The sequence below is a fragment of the Plectropomus leopardus genome, chromosome 6 (assembly GCF_008729295.1).
Source record: "Plectropomus leopardus isolate mb chromosome 6, YSFRI_Pleo_2.0, whole genome shotgun sequence".
NCBI lineage: Eukaryota > Metazoa > Chordata > Actinopteri > Perciformes > Serranidae > Plectropomus > Plectropomus leopardus.
The window spans coordinates 13,358,310-13,379,171 of NC_056468.1; the positions used below are offsets into that span (position 1 = coordinate 13,358,310).

At 40.5% G+C, this 20,862-nt stretch overlaps 1 protein-coding gene across 1 annotated transcript in view; it reads left to right on the forward strand.

The window, feature by feature from the left end:
* Positions 1-593: 593 nt before the first annotated feature.
* pdlim2 (PDZ and LIM domain 2 (mystique)) overlaps positions 594-20,862 on the forward strand; it is a 41,246-nt gene continuing 20,977 nt past the window's right edge. The window contains exons 1-6 of the mRNA XM_042488910.1: positions 594-1,129; positions 10,862-10,990; positions 12,957-13,105; positions 17,428-17,497; positions 18,024-18,175; positions 20,196-20,259. Of these exons, the coding sequence (XP_042344844.1) occupies positions 10,898-10,990; positions 12,957-13,105; positions 17,428-17,497; positions 18,024-18,175; positions 20,196-20,259 (528 nt within the window). The 5' untranslated portion in view covers positions 594-1,129; positions 10,862-10,897. The remainder of the gene's footprint in view (positions 1,130-10,861; positions 10,991-12,956; positions 13,106-17,427; positions 17,498-18,023; positions 18,176-20,195; positions 20,260-20,862) is intronic.

Here is a 20,862-nt window from a genome sequence, read left to right on the forward strand (position 1 = left end):
CTGCATAAACCTTTTTATTCTGGGAGATGAGGGTATATACTGTTATGTTAATCAAACATATCCTTAATTGATAGTCTTCCCATCACAGATGAATATTTTTGAAAAAAGGGAAAATGCCCAGAAATTTGAATTAAAGGAGATTGGTGATTTTAAGTGGCTGATATAAAAAACCAAAACAGCTTCATTATAGATACATATTTTACAAAATAAAACCAAGGGCAAATGAGATTAAAGTAAGTGATTGTTATTATTAATACATACATTCATTTATTTTTTTATTAGATGTAGCACATTTCATGTTTTAAGTGTTTGTATTTGTCTTGTACTGTGAGCGTAATGTCTTTATTCTTTGTTTCTAAAAAAGTTTTTCCATTCCAGTATAACTATCTATTCTTATATAATTATTGGCAGCTGAAGCATTAGTAGTGGTAGCGGTGTTTTGGTTCTCTTACGCCTCACTGCATTTACCTGCTATATTTGATTCAAACCACTTATTAAGTCTAACCGTCTAATCAGCGACCTCCGTGCACCTCTTACGCCACGTGAAAGCAATTAACTTCATTAACAAGCTGCAAGGACAGAAAGCAGAACTACGTCATTGGTTAATTGATGTGGCTTTGGTTGAAGCGCGCGCTGCTCTGCTCGGCGCCGTCAGTAGGTGGCGCGCGGACACAAAACGCAGGCCAAGTCTGTTTTTAGGATAAATGGTTCAATTATCACTGCGGCACCCTCCTCTCCTACCTCCTCTCTGATGCGACACGCCCAGTTATGCTGCCTATGTCAAACCTTTTATTTTGGTAATAGCACATGGCACCGCGAGCTCATCCCAGTGACACCACCGCGCGCGCAGCCACAGGTGGCGTTCATGCGTGCCACCTTCACATCTAAGACAACCGAAGAGAGACACCAGACGGGAGGCTAGCAGCGCTTCATCACTGCTTCAGCGCTCCTGCATTGACGGAGGAAACTTATAAAGCTGCTTTCTGCTCTGTTTAGGCGCATTTTGGAGGCGGTTGTTGTTTCAGGAGGAGAACTGGGACCTGCTGTCTGCTCGGTGTGTGTTCAGGGTTTTGTCGAGGAGCGTCGAGATTTAGCAGGTGGAGAAGGCACCTCAGATCACCTCACCTTGGTGAGTAAACATGGCTTTATTAAAAGTGTCTCAACGTAGCTAACTCGAAACCAGTATATAATTCACAGCAAAACTCCCGAGAGTAAAACGTTTAATTGTTGAGGTGCTAAGTGAGTGTCCATTTCGTACTTTTGAGTCCAATGGCACCATTACATATCACATGTCTGTTTGTAACGTACTGTGATTTATCATAGGTTCGTTGTAGTCTTTAACCATTTGAAACCCGGACCGACATCAGTTTTCTTTTGTTCACTTTCACAGGTATTTAAAACTTTAAAAGTAAACACAGTGGTTTGATTTCTTTCAGAAATTGCTTTAAAAAAAGTGAATGGTGACTAATAATGACCTGAAAGTTTTTTTTTAAATAGAGAGAGAATCGTTAGTAAATTAGCACAAGGTGAAGGAGATATTTATAATACTGTATTTAATATTAGGTTACAGGAGGAAAAAACATTTTGTCACATTTCCATTTTTTAAAATTATTTCGTGTACTACTTTCAGATATTTTTATTTATCTATTGCTAATTTTTGGGTAATTTCATGTTAAGTTATTTATTACTTTTTCATGTTTTTGCGAGAAATCAAGCAGATTTTCTCAGGTCTCAAAGGGTTAAACCTGAGAGACTCATATCTGTTCATAAAAAGTGTGGGAACCTGAGAGATTGCAGTGAGGCCTTGCTAAATTATGATTGATGCCATGTATGCACAGTTAAAGTGAACAAACAGTGCTCACATATGAGCTGTTCTGCCTAATGATGCATGATATATGTGGAAATTAAAAGTCAGCCTAAGTGAGTAGAAAAACGTGAGCCCACACAGAGTGCTGGTTTCAAGCACACCTACTGCAGACCTTTCACCTTGTTAATGCATCTGTATTCAGGAGAGCAGGGGAGGTTATATTTTGCACATTAAGCAGTCAGTGTGATTTGTGGAGGGGCTGGTCCAGGTGCAACCTCAGCAATCTTTTAAGTCAGTAGTTATGTCACATTAGTTCAGCTGGTGAAGCCGTTGTCTCTCCTCCTCCTCTTAAAGTGCCCTGTTGAGGATGATCGCTCTGAATTAGCCTGATCCACTGTAGTTGAAATTCAGCATCCCTCATTCTTTCCTTAAAAGTGTCCAGACAAAACTGTTCCTCCAGTTTACCTAATCGAATGTTGAGAAATAAATAGACCTGGCTTCTGAGCTCAGCAGGTGGGAAAGTACTTTGTGGTGTTTCACACAGTTCATTTATAATCCAGAACAGTCCCGATGAAACCTCATATTCCCAGAACCCCACCGCCTGCTGTTTGTGTACCTTCCCCATTGTGATTGGACACGGCTGCCTTTCATGTGCATGCTCTACCTCCTCTCACTTTATAGTGTGTTTGTTTCCACCATGCTGTTACTCATAGGATACAGCTAAAGCCATCCAGGAACCAAAAACACACCACTGTAATTTTGGATAGAGCGGAGCGGCGGCTTTTTAAGAAAACAGGGAAAACTTGTTACTGCACCTTCTAAGTCAGGGAAAGAATTTGTTTGTTTTACAATTGCTTTGAGGTTTTAACTGAGGCAAAGAGAATTTCTTTTTTAGTTTTGCTAATTACTGCTGTGTTTTAGCAGCTTTTCTCTGTGCTGAAGATGTTTTCGGTTATGCAGGAAGTTAAGAATCGTCTGTTAAGTCTGCATGAGTGGGGTTTTTTTGTGTGTGGTTTTCAGTTTTAGCTGTGGGAGAAGCATGGCAGCATGTTTTTGACTGCTCTTTTATTCACATGACATTTGATTTAGTTGGAACAACACTGTGAGGCAGAGAATGTTTCTCACTGAGCATCAAACATCCCTTTGAATGCATGGGAGTGCACCACTGCAAGTTAATTTCAAGAGTTAGCGTGTAAAGAACAAAGTGGTGGTTGGTGTGTCTTTTTGTGAGGAGAGCCTAATGGTGCATGCAGAGGATGTGGTGAAGTGATCTGATTGCCGAGCAGCAAAGTGTGGAGTCTGTTCAGTGCGAACAGCAGAAACATGATCTCCAGATGACGATGATGCAGAGGGAGATAAGTGGAGCCACCACCACAGTGTCCTTGTCTAGTTAAAAAACATACACTACAGTGGGCACAATCCAGTCCACTGTAGCAGTGCTGCAGCAAAGTGGCGATGGATAATTTGATTTGATTTCACTTCATTAGATGATGAAAAACTGTAATTTGTGTTGCGTCCCAGGATGTCAGCTGTTTCACAGAAATACGCATAAATACAAAGCAACATTTAAGCATACAACAAAACCCTACTGCAGGGTATCCATGTTCATGTTATTGAAAAAACAGTTCCTCAGGCCTGGAGATGCTTTGCGATACACATTGGCAAAGGCAGCTAGTTGGTTGTGGGAATGTCTACTGAGCGAGTTAAGTTAGCAAATGCACGCAGTTATCTGCAAAAACCTGGACAGTGCATGTTTAGTAATGAAATCCCGAGGAACACAGATTAGCCTTGCTCCCAGTTTTCCCAGTGGCAGCTTCTAGAATCGCAGAGAAAAAATCCTCTGCTGCCCTAAATTGCATTTTCCCCATAGACCTCCATTGTAAGGGACTCATCTGCAAAACTATTGAAAGCACACCTCCAACTGCAAAAAAAAGTCAATATGACTCTTACTATTCTGATTTTATTTTAATCCATAGTTTCAAATTTTTAAAATTTTCCTTAAGCCAAGACAGACGTTTAAAGTTTTAAAATTCATTGGTAAAAATGTGTTGAAACATACCTAACCAATCACATCAGACATTATGCGATTTGTAGCATTTGTTGTTGGTTTTTTTTGTTAAGCTTATGTGACTGCATAAAACCTTTGAGGAATGCACCCTTAAAAGTTCTCATTGAAAAGGGAGTAACCCACAAAAATTACAGGTATGGCTTGGCGCATAATTATTTTGATGACACACATGCTATTATTGATACAGAAACTCATCAACCAACACCCTTTTTTTGACATCATTTGTTGTTGTTTGATATTTTCTCATCTCCCTAGTGACTACAGCTATATCTGACCCAATGGGTGTGATTTGGAGAATGCCCAGAATGTTATTTCACTCTGAGTCCAGGGAGAGGCTCGCTACTGCATTCCTCTGCTTGAATAAAGTGGGTGTGTGTGTGTCCAGGTAGGTGCCGACCTGTCAGGGCAGTGCGTGACACACAGGGTAGAGTCAACATCAGTGTGCATCACTGACGAGGGCTGTGGAAAGTTCACACCGGTGTATGGCCACCAGCGAGAGAGCCTTGACAAGTGTGATTCATATCAGGAATATTCCCCCGCAGCCACGGTGGTTCATCTGAGACAGAGAGAGTGTCTTTGCATCAAAGCCCCGCCAGAGCTTTCAGTTGGACGTACTGCGTCTGCTACGATCATCAGCCATTCTTTCAGTATTAGCATGTTGGAGAGCCAGTGCTTGTTCATTTCAGTCGAGTGGATTTTGGCCCAGAGTTCAAGGAGAAGAAAAACAGTCTGAGTTAAGAGCTCTGGTGATTCAGGGAGGAGGTGAAGAGTTGATGTAGGTGGCCAGGTTTAGTGGCCAGACATTTCATTACACAGAGCCTTAGTCAGCTATCTACACGGTTTATCTGATTCAGTTTAAATGAATATTTAATTTCTGCCAAGGTACATATGGGAGCAACTTGTTTTTCCAAATGTTGCATTCCTTGGAATGAATGAGGTGTTAATTCTAAGGATTAGCTTTGTTAAACATAATGATGGTAATCGCTTCCTGCGATGCACATATTTATTTGTTAACCAGTTCACTCTGCATGTTTAGCAGGCTGTGTATTCTTTCCACCTAATGCAGTTTTTTGCTACTTTTCAGTATTAAGTAATAATATAACCGTCAGCACTGGTTGCCAAAACGTTTCTGTGGTGACATGCTTACCAAAGTTTATGACTCATCAGGGGTGAGTCATCTTCATTTTCACCACGCTTTATTAAATTACACACACAGTTTCAGACTTGTGCTAGCAGGTTTCACTCATTCAGCCCAAACTACCCATTACTGCATGTTATGGGTTTTTTTATGTCACGTAAACATGCTAAATTGAAGATTGCGCATCAGTTAGGTGTTATTGTGTCTACGAGCCTCAGCCTAAATAAGGCTCAGGTTCACCGCCCCTGACCACCAAGAAGTTTTTTCATTTCTAGTCAAAGGGAAAAAAAATATCGCTGCAGTTACACTACTATTCAGCAAACATAGTGCAACATGTTGGCTATTTTTATGTGACAGAAGAGTTTTTCTAGTTCTGCTATACATAAATGACCCAATTTCTGAATAATCGACAACCTGTTTCATCCAATATGTCAAATATATATATATATATATAGCATTGAATATGAAATACATCATTTTAGCTTAACACAAATTTTAAGATAATCATAGATCTCTGATTTTGACATACCAGTTTTTAACCTTGAGTACAAAATGTATTATTGAAAACTATTTTCAAATGAAACCCTCGAGGCTCTCTGCGTGTTGGAGCAATGAACCTTGAATCCAGGATTCGGAAAGGCTTGTTCTTCCCCATCATACCTCCACTATCTCTTTTGCCTGTAGGGACAATCTCTCAGTGATGTGACAAGTGCCAAAAGGGCTTTAACAACATATTGAGTATATACATGACAGGCATAGACTTTTCCCAGAGAGTACAAATGCCCATATGGAAACTAAATCTACATTTTTTTTTTCATACCTGCCTCACCAAAGTGCTTATATGCAGAGTAGCAACCCTGTGATTTTGTCATTGAAAGACATCTGACATTTTTGTTGGTCTCAAGCTGCTAATGGCTAATATTTTGTGCCAGTAGGATGAAAAGGTTACCAGTTTTACAATAAACAATACATCAAACAATAACATTAAATGTATAGGGTATTTCATAAATTTGATTTTTTTGGACATTCAGTGTAGTTCATCATGTGCTGGTAACATTAAAGATAAACTATTTGTAGATTTAGCAGCTCTTTAAGGTAGCACGATCCTCTGCTCTGGTTCAATTCATGCCGTGTTAGACACCTTGGGGACAATCACATGTAAATACAAATACTGAGAGGTACCAATAACCCTCACTAATAAGATGGTAGACAAAAATCTTGGGGCTGCAACTAATAATTATTTTCATTATCAATTAATCAGCTGAAAAATGTTTCCCTGATAAATCGTTCAGCTTTTTTTTTTTTTAAGTGAATTCCTTTAACTACAGTGATTAATCAACCATTAAGAAAGTTGCTGGTTATTTTTCTGCTGTTTGACTAATCAATTAATTGGCCAACTGTATGAGTGCACTAAATTAGGAGGGACATCTCTCGTAGTACGCCGAGACAGCTCAGCCTTCTATAACCTCCAGAGCCAAATCAACACCACTTTTCAAACAGTTTTAACCAAAACTGAATAGATGTATAATTTATTGCAGTGTTGGTATATTAGACTTAGGCTTATATTAGACATTAGTTTTATCTGGGGGTGCCGATTTCAACTTGTACCCATCTGTATGAGCTCATGGATAAACCTGTCTTGGAGACTTGTCTCTTGTAGTAAAATGTGATACCTTGCTGTTAGTTGGTATGTACAGTAGGAATGCAGGTAACTTGCAAACCTGTTCATTGTGTTAGTCGGAAGTGAGAGTAGTTCAATACACCTGGGACTAGTTTCCATACTCCTCCTCTCCTCCTGCTCATCTCCTGCTGTTTGGCAGATGCTGGCCTGCGAGCCATAGAAATGACTTCATGACTAGAATTCTTCTCATTGTGTTGGGTGTGTTGAATTGTGCTGCCAGACTGGCAGGGCAGCAAAAGCAGCGAGATGTCACCCGAACAGAATTCACCTTTTATGTGTCTTGGCAGCGGCCCAACAGTACTTTAGTGTGATGGTTTGGTTTCATCTAACCGTGTTCAGCACTTTGTTTTAAATGGGAGTAGCACCACTGCAGAGCAGTCTTAAAATCTCATCAGTGGCCAATTAAGTGCAGCTCATGAGTGTGCCACTTATCCTCCCCACCACTATGTGTTGTTTTTTCTTTTCTGCTGTTCGTCTGCTCTGCCCGCATACTTTCACCATCCTTTACTTTGACATTATACTCCACCAGCACTTTTATGATGCTAACAGTGGACGTTTACGCAGGGAATTAGCAGGGTGCTCGTTTGATAATAGCCGCTCTATAGGAGAGGCTGCAGAAGCTTATGGAACTAATTGACACCCCCAGAGGCTGGGAAACTTTGGGGCGGCTGCTCTCTGTCATTATCACAACTGCACTTATTTCTGGAGGCGGCAGCAATTAAGAGACCCTAATGATGGTGAGCCCAGTAACCCTGCTAATTGGCCGAGACTCTTAATGACTTACTTGGTCTGCACTGCGTGTCCCAAACACTTGTGGAATGTGCAGCTGATGAAATGGGCCAGTGTTTGGAGGGATTTAGGGGAGTCGTGTGGCCGATGTCCTAGATCCACTCCACTTGGGCTGGGTTTGTAATGTCCAGAAGCTTTGCTGATCATATATTTTCGACACTTTGATAGCTCTTTTATGCAATGTTTGTAATCATTGACAGACGGATCACTTGATATCAAGTAGATATCAAGTAGATTATAATTTACATTCCGGTGTCGGCCACATGCATTTCTGTCTGCACTGTCTGATACGCAGCGCCTCGGGTCAACCTGAACTCTCAAGTATGATAGTAAACTTTGTATTGAGATCATCAGATATTAACCTGTGATTAACTGATTGTATCATTATTCAGAGCTGCAAAAACATGGTACAGTGCTTAAGACTGTCTAAAGTGTTTTTACGCTTCTGTATGGCTTTGCTTTTCTCTGAAGTAAAGTACACATAGAAATATTAAAATAATAGCTATGACTAAGATGAAAATTAATGTAATGCCATGAATTCCAAATTAAAGTGCAGTGTGTTTTAAAGGTGCTTTATAAGACATTCAGAGTCTGGGATGATTGCCTGCACACAGCTCTTATGTCACACGTAAACATAGTGATGACTGAGCCAAAATCGCAGCCGCTAGTAGTGTTAACCACACTAACAATATAAAAAGTGATAAAAGTGCTCACAATCGCAACAATGTTTTTGTGGGTTCAATATTACCCCCCCCCCCCCCCCGCCACCTGCCACTGTGATTGGACAGCAGGGTAAAAAGTGACAGTGACGAGTGGCTGCAGCGTTTTATCCAAGGTTGAATGTTTTCAACTCTTGGCAGCCAGGAAAAATGGTTAGGATACACGCAGGGATTCACAGTGACTCACATGCACTAACTTGCATGCAAGGATGGACTGCCCACCACAACAAAGAACAGAGAAGCTTGATTTAAAAAAACGCATGGAGCATGTTCATTCTCAAGACATCATTATGCCACAATATCTTTACATAGCAAATAGCTGTTTGCTGCCATATTAATGTTCAAAATCTCATATAGAACCTTTTTAACTATCTGGAAACAAATCCAGCATGGCATTGTGTCTCTGTAGAAAGAAACAATCACCTATTATTAAGTGTAAGTTCTGCATTTACTCTAAGAGTGACGCAAGAACACACATTGTTTGGGTGTATGCAAAAAAGTGTTTCAGGAGAAGCAGTCTATACTTAAAACAGCTTATGTTATTGTCTGCGCATGCACCTGTATATTACTTGTTGCACTAATGTCTTCAGTTAAAATAAATGCACATTTTCTCAGTGAGCTAAATACCTACATAGCAGTTCTGTGTGTGTGTGTGTGTGTGTGTGTGTGTGTGTGTGTGTGTGTGTGTGTGTTTGCATTGTGCAGGTGTCGATGTGTTTATGAACCTGTGTTTATCCCATCATCACTGTATGCCACAGAGCTCTTGTGGCTCCACAGGCAGTCATACAACAGACATGCTGCATCTGCAGCTGTGAGCAGAGTCTGGGTAAACTGGCAGCTAAATCACAGGTTATCCTCAAGATGAAAAACATCATCAACACAACTATTTCAAAGCTTTAAAGCATGCTCTGATCTAGTTTCATCCTACTGATATTTTAGAAGATAATGTAAATGCAAAAACAGTGATTTTAGTTTTTTATCTGGGTTTGGATGTTCCACGACAGTGGGGGATAATACAGCTTAAGACAACATCAGTGTTATGTTTGTAACTCATCTGATTACCCTTCAGTGCAGGGATACTCAACTTAGTTTGCCCGGGGACAACTTAAGCTAAATGAATGAAGTCCAGGGACTAGTTAGTAAACAAACAAACAACAAATAGTTAGCCCTGACCTCTGTTGGCGGCCCTGGGAACCCTCCCTTGGCACCTTCTTGAGAAACAGGCTTTATTTCGATGCTTTTTATACAACCTGGCACCTTATTTACATTCAAAGTACAATTCACAGCATGAATCGCTTATTTTCATTGTGAGTTAGAAAATGGTTGGTACCGAATGGCCAGAGGATGTTGAGTATCACTGCAATAGCACCTTGCTGATAGGGACCTTATCATCCTTGTCATGCTGTTCTTGTCAACAGTGTTCATGCTGATAAGGAGTGACCTGTTGGTAGGAATGCCTACACACATGCAGGTATTTTTTCATTGAGCAGTGAGAATCGAGCAATGTGAAGCTGGATAGCCAAAAATCTTCGACAGTCGACAGAGATATCCTCGCTTTTAGCACATGTCATTTACTCATATGGATCCTGTTTTCTATGTACGTCTACTATTATGATTTTGCATTGAGTAATATTTTAGAAGCTCAATCCTCACCAGTAATTAACGATCTAAATCTTGAAAATGTATTACTTTGCTATCTTGTCATGTAGCTGTGTAGATTTAGTGATTATTTGTGACGGATTAAAATAGTTAACAAAATCTTAACAGAATCTTGAGCCTCAACATACAACATGATAGTCACTGCTGACTGTCAGCCCCCGAATACTATTCAGATAGTGATTTGTCCCAGAGCAAAAAGACCCCTGGATTTTTGTACAGTATGAATTGCTCTTTCTTAACATTGCATTAATGCCTTTAAAAAAAACTGCCCACAAGAGAATGAAACAATGAAAATTCCTCACATGGTTTCACTATACATTGGCGTCTCCAGTGATTTCATTTTAAACACTAGATTTACAGTTTTAGGTTCACAGATTGACAACAGATTTCGTGGAAAACAAAATCTATAAATGTTCGTGCAGACTCTAAACTTGCAAATATAAAATATTCCCAGAGGAACTACAGATTTACAAAACAACTGAATTGTTAGACAAGTTCATACATATACAGACCATTCTTATAAACAAGACTCAAAGGGCTACCATACTATGACGTGTATCATACTACACCACTGTATACTGTACGCATATACATTTAACACAACGGTCACAGTGACATGCAATGAAACATTGAGCTCCTTTTGTGGCTGCAAGACCTTTTGTTTGCGTTTATTTCCCCTGTCCCGACGGAGCATTTGGATTTAATGAAACTCTTTGGCTTTTCAGGCACTTTAGCAATGTTAGTCATGTGTCTTTGGTTTCAGATTCTTCCAATTCCTTTTTGATGTGGTTACACAATCCATGTCAAGGGGACTTAGGCCAGTGGAAGTGAAGTGTTGCTGGAGATGAAAGGCAGCTTATGCAAATGTTCACTGTCTTCACCTGTTGATCTAATATTGAGCCTGGCCAGCAGAAACATGTGAAAACATTCAGCTATGCACATGTTGATGTCCCACATGTTACTTCCACTCAGTCTCATGCTGATATCTCTTTCTTTGCAGGGTTTTGACAAGAGTGTGTGCAGACCTGATCACTAAATGGCGCTGACGGTGAACCTCATTGGCCCTTCACCATGGGGCTTCAGAATATTTGGAGGAAGGGACTTCCAGAAAGCCATAACTGTATCAAAGGTACTCGTCAACAGCCGCCCTGTTGCTGAACCTCGTCACACCTTATCAAACCATATCCTCTGTTTTTGACAAAACACAGCCTGTAATGGCTTGTCATGCAAAGTCAACTTCCCCCGCTCACTACGTCTCTTTTCTTGTCTTTGTTTGTGTCCGCGGGCTGCTTCGTACCTATTTCCTTGACTACTGTACCCGTTAGAATAGAATGGAAGTCGACTACATTAGAAGGAAACCACTGATTACAGTAACAGTGGAAGCTGAGGTGGGAGGTGAGGGGTTCCTGATCGCCGAGTGCAGTCTGCGAGTGTGGCTTTCTGTGCTAACTCACGTGCATTACCACGTGTATCAGTGAATTTGTACTTTAGCATGTGCATGTTATTTTTACCGACCATATTTTTCCAGTCACAGTTAGAAAAAAAGAGAAGATGGGACAGCGGAAACGTTACCACTGTAAGCAGACAGCACACAGTAAACACCACCAGGAAACCTTCTGCATGCCAGAGACACCCAGTTCTGTCCACTGCACATTCTGCTCATCACCACCTCAGCCTGTTTTTTTTTCCAGTAAGACTTCTCCAGTAGCTCCTCAGACCATAAAAGATAAATTATGGCAAAACCATGGCAGGGTACCCGTGCCTCACACAGACCTTGACTTCAAAGGCGTTTAATGCTTGCCCCCTTTTGAAAACTTATGCTTGAAAAACAGGTCGTTGAATAACTCCGCTTTATGTCTGTTTTTTATACTGCTATCCGGTAAACAACACCAGCATGTTTGCTTGTCTCAAATATCAAACGAGGTCTCTGAAGTGACGGGAATTCCTGCTGAGAGAGAAACTTGATCGCTGAAATTAGTTTGCAAAGCCCAGTTTGAGAAACGGCTTGCCCCCCCCCCCCCACCATCACCATCATCACCGCCATCCCTCCCCTCACTGGGTTGGACCATCTGAGGTGGTTTGCGCTTGGCACAGAGACGACATGGATGCCCTCTTTTATTCCTGTTGGCCTGAAAGATAGCTTGCCCCCGTTTCACTCGGGCACCGAGCCTGGAAAAGAACCCCCAACCGTTCTTAGTTTATGTTAAACCAGGCGTGTCCTGATCAGAAAAGGCACGCACTATTGTGGGTCACCACAGCAACGCTTAATTACCTCTCGAGTGGGCCCACAGACATGGTACCTCTGCCCTCTTGCTTGGCGAAACTGACAAACTGTTGACCGGCGCTCTGTTATCATCCATTTTTTTCTCTTTGTTGATGTAAAATGAGACATTCATCTCCTCTGATTGGCTTTTTATTTGTTTTGTTTTGCATTCTTTGTTTTATTACCTCACTGTTTGTAATTGTGGGGCGAGCGCTGTTTGTGGCTAATGTCATACTTCTCTAAAGTTTAGGCAGCTGCAGCAACAGCCTCCTCATTTTGCTCTTTGTTTTAGTAAGCTTGTGTGTTTGGGTGGGTATGCCTGGGACACAGGAACCGAGCTGAAAGTGGTGGCTGGGACATCGTGTTTTGGCCTATTACTGTGGAATTCCCTCAGATGTGGTGGTATAGTATTGTCTTTGACATGCAGTGAGGCTGGTTGCAAAGGTCAGGCCCAGTCAAACCATCAAGTAGTGTCACCCTAATGACTGCTCCCCGAGGGTGTCGTGAATCTGTCCGCTGTTGACCGGCACTGCCTCGTTCCATGTGTGTGTGAAATGCTGTGGCGTCTGTTGGTATTTACTATGAGTGTTATGAGTTTTGGAGAGAGAGACAGTCGGATTAAGAGCGTTGCAAATGTGTGAAGCAGCTCGTCAACACCTTTTCTCATTTACTCAGTTATTGCCTAATGTCAGCCACTGATGAATGGTCCACACAGCCTTAAGATACAGAGCTGTTGTTGCTTCTAAGATGAATAGCATCTACAAAGTGATATATTCAGAGCAGAACCTGAGGCCAGTAAGACCTAACTGAAGCTTGTTTTTCTGTCCAACAGGTCAATGCGGGCAGCAAGGCAGCACAGGCAGACCTGCAACCTGGTGACATTATCTTGCAGATCAACGGAGAAAACGCTGCTGACATGCTGAACGTGGAGGCCCAGAACAAGATCAAGAGCTCGACTCAGCTGCAGCTTGTGGTTGAAAGGTACGCAGACATGCAGACCTGCTTTAAGAACATTTGGCCTCATTCATCAGTATCTTCCTTAGTTTTTTTCCTCATTTTGTTCTCAAGAAATGTCCTAAGAAAATCTATGTGGGATTCATGACATGTTCTTAAATCCCAGAATTGTTCGCACCCATGTTCTTATAATGATGAATCCCAAGTCCTCCTAAGTTGGTAGCACATGCCAGTTCATCCTAATGAGCATAGGTAAACGCCCCGCAAATCCCCATACAAGGACATGAGAATAACGTGCCATGTGCACAAACAGAGACTCAAGAAGAGGAAGTCTGAAGAGGGTGGTGCACTGGACTCTGGGAAAAACAAAAATGTAAAACTTGCTCAGGTCTTATTTGGTAGCGTCAGGAGTGGATATAAAATAACACAAAAGATACATCAGATGAATGCCACTCCAAGAAGTGTGTGGTGTGTGTGTGTGTGTGTGTGTGTGTGTGTGTGTGTGTGTTCACACAATGTTTCTGTGGAATAATAATAAGTCAGTCTGAACGCTGCTTTGTCACTTTTTGTCCCGCTTGTCCAAACTGCCCGAGATATTTTGTTGAGGTGATCAATCACTAATTATTAGACGGCATGGTTCACACTAACATAAATGATGTGAAGTGTTAGTGCTGCGTTTATTTAAAAGGCCATAATACTTTTTTAATAATGAAAAAAATGCATCAAATATTATAAATTTTAAAAATATTATTGTAATATCAATCATAAAATATTATACAACTGTAGAATTGAATAAAACTCAATATTCTGCACAGAGAGAGTCCTTTTTAGTGTGCGTAGATTCTGTATTTGCCTAGGAACAAATCCCAAATGTGAAAACATTGGTGAACTGCAGAATCCTCATAAAAACTGCAAAAGTGGGGTTTAAGAAGGAATTTCCTCTTAAAAACTGTTGTTGAATGAGGCCCAATATTCCTGCTATGATAGCTTAGAGTCTTATGTTGTGCATATGTTTATATTACATATTTATAAACATAAAAAATGATACACTGGCATGCAATCTTTTGGAGATTTGTCCCCCATATAAATACCCCTAATTTCTTTGTTTGTGCCAAGACCACAATCGCCCCAGCCTCCATCTTTCTTTACACTGTTTTTCCCTTTATCATGTGTGCACTGTACTATACAAACAAAAAACAAGTGATTGTAATCAGGGGAAATGCCAGCATGTACGAGGGCCACAGTGTTCCCTTCTCTGGTCCCTCTTAATAAACCTCGTTTTGAGGTTTGCCAAGACCTTGTTTAGATGGCGGGGAGTTGGCTAAAAAAAAAGGTTTTCCTTTGAGGCAGGTCTTGGCTGGCATTTTGATTAAAGGTCCTCCCTAAATTCTCATTTCTTGTCACTGTTGTTCCCAGTCACTCTCTTTTCTCAGTCATTTTCTCTTACTGCGCACAAATATGCACACCGAGATACACACTCTCACGCACGTGTGCTTTCACATACTTCCTCCTTGGATGTCCCACGTCCATGTGAGTGAATTTTTCCCTGCTGACCTCATGTCTCCCACCAAGCCAGAAACAACACAATTACTTCTTGCCTGGCCAGGACAATGCCACTGTGTTGCTTTGCCATGTCTTTGATTTCACTCTGTTATTGGTCAGCGCTTCTCAGCACCAGGACTCTTATGAACCTCACAGGCTTCTGTTTTAATACTACTCATCAAGCATGTTACCCATTTTATTAACATTCAGTTAAATTCAGACAAGTAGCACATTCTGTAATGTTTGATTTGTACGTTGCTTAACTGAGAGCGTGCAGCTCAACATCTGGTTGGCAGTTTATTCAAACCAGTGAGTGCTGGTCGTCATCACACAGCTGCCGTGCCCACTTGAAGATGCTGGCATCAGCTCATCCTCCGAATAGAAGAGTTGTCTTTAGGCGTGTCTGCTGCTGCAGGGGCAGTGGTTTATTGTTTGTGCATCCAATAACGTATTCATCCCAGACTTTGCTAACTGGGGTTATTTTTACATAACAAAGCACTCCCACCATCGCTGTCTTGTCATTGACCCCGAAAATGTGTTAGTCAGGCTTTGTTCGCAACTGCTTGTTTGGACTTCATTGTTCATTGATGCCTAGCGGATGATGTCATGTTGACCAAAGTATTTGTAACTCTGTGATCCCGTTGCTCTCTCTCTAATGGAGTTGGCCATCAGAACATATCAAGGGTATGGCTTTACTTCACAGCCAGACTGTTGCAGTACTGAAGAGTTTTCCTTTGATACTAAGATGCATGCATGTACTGCTGTGTGTGTGCGTGTGTCTGTGTGAAAGATAAGATTTACGTTATTGTTCCCATGGGTAAACTTTGCTTGGACAATAGCTACACATAGCTTCAATCAATTTAAAACATTGCATAGCCTGTGTGTGCATGTGCTTGTGCTTGTGCTTTACGTGTGCGTGTGAATCCAGAAAAATTCAGAATGCTTACTATGAAATAGTATTGAAATAATAATACTGAAACTGTTTCAGTTATCATTTTTTGCAGGGTCAGTACACCAGTAGAAGCTGAACTTTCTCACACTCTCTCTTACTGTTAATGTGTACTGTGTACTTGCCTTGTACCTTGCCTTGCCTTGCCTTGTACTTGGCAAACTCAGCAGGAGAATCTGTAAGGTCAGTTTTATTCATATGGTCTGTATTCACAGATTTGACCCAAAGGGCTAATTTCTGTAACATACAACACCCTCTATCCATAAAACCTCTGATAAGAACACAGCTCGACAAAAAGCCCTTTAACATAAATAAACCTAACATTTTATATTTAATTTTCTGTTCTATTTAAAAACAAACCCATTTAAAAAAATGACATCCAGGACTTTGTAGAAAAAATGGATTTTGTCTGAAAGTATTGATAAAAGTATGACTGGCAACACAACTGAACCTCATTCCAGCACTATTATTAAAAAAAAACTTCCAACTACACCATTGCCTATAAAGCATTGGCCTGCCTTGTCCTAAATACTCATCACAGCTTGATGCAAAGTATGTAGGTTTGGCCTCTAGTGGATTTAAATTCTCACTGACTGTGGTCAATATAATGTTTTTTAATATTTACAGTTTTCAGATTGGAGAGGTATTCTCAGAATGCACATATATGAAGACTCTGCCTCAGTCAGTTTAACTCCAGGTCCCCGTGATGACAGCTGCATATAGCTAGTGTCAGCAGAGGGTTTCACATGCTGATTTATGTCAGTTTGGCATCTGTGGTGAAAAGCCACAGTTAGCATTTTCACCAGAAGCAAATTCCTTTCCAGTAATTGAGACCTGTAACCAGAGGTCATCAGTTTTTGATGAGAAACTGATCTGATCACTGAACTAAAATACATGTCATGGTCTAAAGACCACAACTTCCTCTGGTGCTCTGATGTACAGTATGTGGTAGAAATGAAAGTTTAAAGCACAAAGTTAGCATTTTTCAGCTCCTCATACAAAGCAATGAGTTTTTCAGGCCTGGCACATTAATATCTCTCTAGTGGGAAGAAATGACTTAGAGTATGCTGTGTCAGTTTTTGTCTTTTCATCTCTCTCTTGTACACAGTATATGGAGCCCAGGCCACGAGAGGTGTGTTTCTGGGTGATTTACCACAGGCATCCCAGGCCTTCCTGCGTGCCTCATTACCCCAGGCTCAACCAAAAGCCAGTCACCCTCTGGCCCTGCAGCCAGGGGGGCACTGTGTGTTTGCATTGGCGCATATACCCATATTTTCCCCTTCAAATTCAGTGATGGAATTGCTTACAGAATGTGTTTCCTATTTAAGAAAGTAAAACAAAAGTGACTAGTTGGAAAGACGAGATTCATTGGGAGAATATTTCCTATAGCAGAAGAGAGTCTGCAATACTCGTCTTCTGCAGTAATCTCCAAGATTATTCTGATTCTGATGAATACCTGCCAGGACATTAAGCAAACGGGATGTTAAAAATGATGTTTTTGTTTGTGCTTTGAATGAAGTTCACTTAGATTTATTACCCTTAGAAAACGGATTGTTTTTTTCTGCACTCTGTATTTTTCTTGCAAGTTCTTGAACATTATTTTACATACTTTCGAGTACATCGGCGTGTCCAGAATGTAATTCAGACCATTTTTGAATATGTTTGTGTGAAATATGTGAACATATTTATTAAACATGAACTTCTGTAATGCCTTACTTGATTTTTCTCTGTCTTTTTAAATTAAGCAGTGATGAGATCAGACCATCCCACATCCTGCATAGATGGAGAATGAACATTTGGGCTGTCGGATATTATCAGTGTTGACAGTCAGTTGATCTCTGTGTTTTCTGTCTCTTAGACCTGAACCTCCCAGTCCTGGACAGACTAATGGCATTAGCACCCCCGAACAGCTCACCGGACGCTTCCAGGTCAGTGCTTTAATCCGTTTCCAGTTTGTCTTCATTACTGTACATCAAATGGCAAAATGTTGTCCAAAAGAGTGTACTCCATCTCTGTTTGATCCACAAAATTGCTCACAAGTGTTTTATTTGGATAGTGTTTTGTTTTGACTACACAGGATATGCTGCTTCATTTCTACTAGCGCATGCATCACACATCTGTTTATTACATATCTGCTTATTTAAAGGTCCTCAAGATGGACGCAATACAAGACACTGTGTGATTTAGTACTTTTCCTGTGTTTTATTGAGTTCACAGTAGGTCCCAAAGCACCACCTACAAAACATGGTGATTCTGAGTACAAAATCCGTAGACATGTTTAGGGTTACATTTCACTTTGGTGTTCTTGTTGTATGCTGACGTTCTCACAGTTGTCCTTTATGCTTCCCACTTGAGGCTTCCACTACTTGCATGGCAAAAATGCAATTTTTAAGGATCAAGTGAAGTTCAACAGATACTAATGCAATGATATTCGTGTGGTGTGATGTTTTGTAGGAGGCAGTAATAGTCAGTCGAGATGAAAATCAGAATTACAGCGAGTACACCATCTCCAGCCCTGCATCGCTCTCCCCTGGACCTTATTCACCAGATCCTCCTGCCAGCCCTGACGGGAAGAGGGACAGGCTGACACTGACCGGCAACAAGGGGTAAATAATGATAATAATAATGATATAATTATTAGCTATTTTCAAATTTAAGCACACGGTACTTTCTAGATTTAGATAAAAACATTTTTTTTTTAAAAGAAACTGATGTAACTCCCCCCCCCATGACATTCAAAAATTAAGAACATGAGAGTACCTTTATAAAATACCTTTATAAAGCACTGAGCTCATACATAAACAGATTGTTCAAGTGAAAACTTTCTGTAATTAAAAATTTGCATTGCAATGGTCGACCATGCTGATAAAATATGGGTGTTATTGCATATCTGATAGAAATGAGTCACAAAATATTTGCTGACAAGGATTTTTTATTTTATTTTTAAGATTCTTTTTTTGGACTGTTAGCCTTTATTGAGAGGACAGATTAAGTGTAAAAATGGGAGAGAGAGGGGATGGCATGCAGTGAAGGGCTGCAGGCTGTAGTCTAACCTGTGGCCACTGCGGCAAGGACTTTGCCTTTTTATTTGGGACGCCTGCCCTACCATGTGAGCTACTGGGCACCCTGACAAGGAGGATTTTTGAGGCAGATGTCACAGACTTCCTGTGATGAAAAATCTTCTCTGATTCACAAAGTTTGTCTTTTAAATTATAAACATACAACTTTAAAAAAGCATCAGTGGAACTTAAATACTGTCTTGATTGTAGTGTTTGGAGTTGTTGGACAGATACTGTACCCTCAGAAAGATTTTCCACTCCTGCATTGTTACTGTGCTTACCAATGTTGTTGAAGAAAATAACTATGTGATCTGGTTACTCAAAATTACAGTTTGAACAATCAGCCTGAAAGATTAGATTAAAAGGGAACTCTTTCAGTTTAAACAGGGGCTAAGTTTTAGGACATTTTAAAGCTCAACTTTTCAGATGGGCAGTTGAGCCTTTTTCAGAAACCCATCCATTCACTGCTTAAATAGGCTTGTATCTGGACAAAAGGCTGCAACAAGTGCTCTCTTGACTCCACAACAGGCCCAGAGTCAATAGACATGGGAATAACAGACAGAAAGTGGAGCCATGGGATTGTACTGTAGTAACAAAGGATATGCACAGGATATCACATTCCACCGTTTGCATTCACTTTAACAAAAGCCAGAATGTGGAACGTTCACCGCGCTCCCTCTCGCTGTACGGTTGTTTGTTGACTCTCCCGGACAACTTTTAGTTAGTCACAGTTAAAACTGAATGTTTATCTCTGGCCTTGCCTCATGTTAGTGAAAATAACCAATCAGAGCCGAGAAGTCTCTAATGCAGCTGTCAGTCATGTCAGTTATGGCTCGTGAACTGCAGTAAAACTGTCAATCTTGGCCGCACTGATCAAATATGAATCAAGATTCTGAATTGAATAGCCTATTCTTTTTGCCTCAAATGTTTTCAGAAACATATTTTAGTGTACTGTTTACCTGTGAAATTAGAATCTGTGACACAACTGCCATGTTGCAACAGGCTGGACCAACTTCCTCATAGATATTAAAGAGGTGTTTCACCGACATAAACATAAAGAGAGTCCTCACATAGAAAAGGACTGTCTCTGCAGTAGAAATATGCAAATACTTTTTTACAGCACTGTGGCATTGGCTTTTGCTCAAAAGGTAGGAAACCATCAACTACCAGAATGCACTGGACCAATAAACACTCCCGCTGGTGGGTGACATATTGCAACGTTGTACATTCAACAAAATCGCAGCAAGCCAGATCTCTTATTACAGTTAAATAATATGCTAAAACTTGTTTCAGAAGTAAATTTGAGGCAAGAAATTGGCAACGCAGCAATAGAATCTTGATTTATATTTAATCATTTGAAGAGATGACCACTGTACCACATAAAAATGTCAGAGGGTTATATGTGTTTATATATATATATATATATGTATGTAGATATAGAATATAGCCTACTCCAAAATACATATATAATTAAATTACACACACACACACACACACACACACACACACACACACACTTCTCGCGATATATATATACGGTTGACTCTCTCTTGCCTTGCTGTTATAGTGTCCAGCTGCGTCCATGGTCTCCAGAGGACAGGAGTCACAGGCTGTCCAGACCACAGTCACAGGTTGGTTTTTGATGTTTGTTTAAACCTGTCAAGTCCTCTATTCATTCCTTTCAGAAGTGCTGCTTTTGAAGCAAGTTTTCAACTTTCTGATTCATGCTGTCAAGAGATGTCCACCATTTGTTTAGTCAATAAGTGTCCACCCTGCTAAGCAAAAGCAGCTGAATTCCAGCTGTAAAATGTCTTTAATTAGATGAGGACAATTGGTTCTTAGTGAGCGTGAAATTATGGTCTCTACCAACCAGAAACAAGAGGGAAGAGTTTATAGTGTTCCTGTCTTTGTACCATCGCTGCTGTAAAAATAAGTTTGCTTCTTCCTACTTTAGATGATTATAGGATGATTTCCTGTGGAAAGTATCATGCCACATATATAGGTTTGGATCAAAAAGTACAATAATACTGGACAAATACATGAAAATATTTAGATAAATGTCCACACAATGCCAATCTGTCACTCATCTGCAGCTGTAGTTTCAGGCTGCAGTCGGTGCAGCTGAAGGTTATTGTCCTCTCGTCTGTAGATCTCTGTGTATTTATTTTGACTGCTCTGTCCCAGGCTGTAAGAATAACATGTTTGAATTCACAGCCTTTCCTTTTGAATTGTTA